General features: G+C 40.6%; 1 protein-coding gene across 1 annotated transcript in view; it reads right to left on the bottom strand.

The window, feature by feature from the left end:
* Nucleotides 1-3,473, bottom strand: part of DBT (dihydrolipoamide branched chain transacylase E2) — a 63,089-nt gene that overhangs the window by 44,426 nt on the left and 15,190 nt on the right. The window contains exon 2 of the mRNA XM_011935176.1: nt 2,573-2,693. Within this exon, the coding sequence (XP_011790566.1) occupies nt 2,573-2,693 (121 nt within the window). The remainder of the gene's footprint in view (nt 1-2,572; nt 2,694-3,473) is intronic.

The following is a 3,473-nucleotide window of genomic DNA, read 5'->3' on the forward strand; positions in this document are numbered from 1 at the left end:
GTCCCTCCCTTTTCCTTCCTTCCTTCCTTTCCTACCTTTGTCCCTACCTCCCGATGACTCTAGGTTTCTAGCTTCCCTCCCCTCCCCTTCCCTCCCGGTCCTGTCCCTTCTCTTCCCATCCCTTCCCTTCCTCCTCCTCCTCTTCTTTTTTCTTTTGTTTCCCCTACCCTCCCCTCTCCTTCCTTCCTTCCTCTCCTTCCTTCCTTCCTTCCTTCCTTCCTTCCTTCCTCCCTCCCTGCCTCCCTCCCTCTCCTCTCCCTTCCCCTCCCCTCCCCTCCTCTTCCCTCCTCTTCTCTTCTCTTCCCTTCCCTTCTCTTCTCTTTGACATGGTCTAACTCTGTTGCCCAGGCTGGATGGCAGTGGCATGATCACAGCTCACTGCAGCCTTAACCTCTGGGGCTCAGGTGATCCTCCTACTTCAGACTCCTGAGTAGCTGGGACTACAGGTGTGGACCAACATGCTCAGCTAACTTTCTAAATTTTTTTGTATAGACAGGGTCTCACATCAATGGTTAAGCTAGGCTAGTCTAGCTTAATGATTTACTGAGTTAGGAAATATCAGAAGGAAAAGAGATTTGTAGAAGACTGAGTTTTGGGGACATTGGAATGGAGATGTTTTGTTAGCAGTTGGTGAGAAATCTGAGCTACAGCTACAGATTCAGAAGTGTTCAATGAGGTGAGAGTTGAAGGCATGTGTGTAGATGTAGTACAAGAAGAGAGGGCAAAAGATGGGATCCTATGAGAAACTGAAGTTTAAAACAGAAGCAGAAGAAGAGAAACCTTAATAAGTGTCCAGAGAAAGCAGTATTAGTATATGTAAGCAGTATTAGCATACCTAAGCTGTATTCGAATATGCAAATATTTTACATACTCTAATTTATTTAATCCACCCAAGTATGAGGATCTTTGTTTTGTGTACTGATATATACCAAGCACCTAGAGCAGTGCCTTGGAACACAGGTGATCAATAAATATTAATTGTTGAACAAATGAATTCTCACAAGAATACAATTAGCTAAATACTATGATTACTCCCATTTCCCAGATGGTGAAACTTGCTCAAAGTTACACCGCTAGTAATTTGTAGACCTGGAATCCAAGTAGCCTGGAACTAGTGTATCCAGGAACCCAAAGCGCCTAAGTGTTTACAGACTGGAACAGGAAGTTGAAGTATTTACTTGAACGACCTCTATTTTCTCTGGGAAGTAACAAAAAAAGATCAACTTTAAAAAATGGAAATGTTTGTAAAAGTAGTGAAGGTAAAGTTTACATATCTTAGGCTATAGTGGATGACATAGAAAAAGCATGGAAGATGGCTGGGAACAGTGGCTCACACCTGTAATCTCATCACTTTGAGAGGTGAGACCCTGTCTCAAAAAAAAAAAAAAAAAAGAAAGAAAAGGCATGGAAGGCCAGGTGCAGGGCTCATGCCTGTAATCCCGGCACTTCGAGAGGCAGAGGCGGGAGGATCTCTTGAATCCAGGAGTTTTAGCCCAGCCTGGACACTGTGACAACACCCTGAAAAATAAATAAATTAGCCAGGTGTAGTGATGCACTCCTGTAGTCCCATCTACTCAGGAGGTTGAGGCAGGAGGATCATTTGAGCCCATGAGTTTGAGGTTACAGTGAGCTATGATTGTGCCACTGCACTTCAGCCTGGGCAACAGAGTGAGACTCTGTCTCAAAAAAAAAAAAAAAAGAGCATGGAAAGGCTGACTTGGGGTCTGCCTGGAATTCCCCCATTTTTCATTGCCAGCATGAACTAAGCTCCCATGTATCTGTCAAAAACTTAATGGTATAACAGAAGTCTAGGGTTCTTTATCAAGGTTCTAGATAGAACATCAGGGAAAAAACAGTTCTTATGCCCTTGCCAAATCTAATACTTAATCCTTCAAGTTCTTTACAGAGGGTAGAAAAAGCTGGGGGAAAAGTAAGTAAATGGTAAAAGTCAGGTAACTTTCTATTTAGGACTAAAACAGGCTGGTTTCATCACACCATGTTCACATGATCGATTAAGTGCTTCTTTCAACAAACAATACCACAATATATACAACAACACAAAGATACTTCTATTGTCAACAATTTACCTTGACTGAGAAAGTCATATCAATGCTGACTATTGCACTTAGATGAGCCAGATGATAAATAGATGGCCCAACACAACCCATTCCCAACATTATAAAGACACAAGTGCTGGGTGAGATAAGTTAATGCCTGAAATCCCAGCTCATTGAGAAGCTGAGGCAGAAGGATCACTTGAGCCCAGGAGTTCAGGTTATAGTGAGCTGTGATTGCACCACTGCACTCCAACCTGGGCAACAGAGTGAGATCCTGTCTCTAAAAAAATTTTTCTTTTGAAAAGGGGTACCGGTGTTAAGGAAAGTATGTAAAAAAGAGGGATGAGAAAAAAGAAAGTGAGAATTGGGAAAATGTGGGGAGATGGGAAGGGCCCGGCTAGAAATACAGAGTCAACTTTTTTTTAGTTTAAAAAGTCTCAATCAACTACTAAAAAATATTACTGAATGAGGTACAAAACATTATTTTATACATGTTATTCTGAAATCATACTTACCAGCAGTTGTTTTCAGGAAGTGATGTGGATGACTATACTTGAATGAAGGATAACCAAAGAAACACACATAATTTGGCTTCAAAACATGAACATTACATGTTTGAAAATAGCGAACACAAATCTACAGATGAGAAAACAAAAAGTAAAACCATTTATAAACGATCACACTGGCTTATCTCTAAGTATAAACTCAATTTCAATTCTATTCTAAAAGTAGAACCATTATCACAATAGAAATATGATATCCTTAGATTTAGATTTGTTACATTTATGATCCTTGCTCAAAATTCCTTCTGAAAGTAAAGACATTTTAACAGTGTATTCTGTATAAATACATCAGCTTATAGGTATGCTTCAATCATTGGACTTCCTGAACTAAAACTACTAAAGAATTCTAAAGTAATAGTTAGCATCTAAAAACAATGAAACACTTGTATAGTATGATACCCTCAAGTTTACTTATAGTAACTTATAGATGACTCTTTAGCATTCACTATTTTACATAGTACCTTAGTATAATATTATTTAAAAACCTCTTATAGAAATCAGTAGGCCCAAAAGTATTCAACTCTATATATTAAAACCTAAGTGTCTGAAAGGTATTGTGTGTGTGTGTGTGTGTGTGTGTGTGTGTGTGTGTGTGTGTATGTGTGTGTGTGTATTTGCGACAGGGTCTCACTCTGTTGCCCGGGCTGGAGTGCAGTGGTGCAATCACAGCTCACTGAAGCCTCGACCTTCTAGGCTCAAGGGCTCCTCCTGCCTCAGCCTTCCAAGTATCTGGGACCACAGGTGCATGCCACCCCATCCAATTAATTTTATTATTTGTAGAGATAAGGTCTCACTATGTTGCCCAGGCTGGACTTGAAGTCCTGAGCTCAAGCAATCCTCCCGTCTCAGCCCC

This window comes from Colobus angolensis, unplaced genomic scaffold, assembly GCF_000951035.1.
Source record: "Colobus angolensis palliatus isolate OR3802 unplaced genomic scaffold, Cang.pa_1.0 Scaffold141, whole genome shotgun sequence".
NCBI lineage: Eukaryota > Metazoa > Chordata > Mammalia > Primates > Cercopithecidae > Colobus > Colobus angolensis.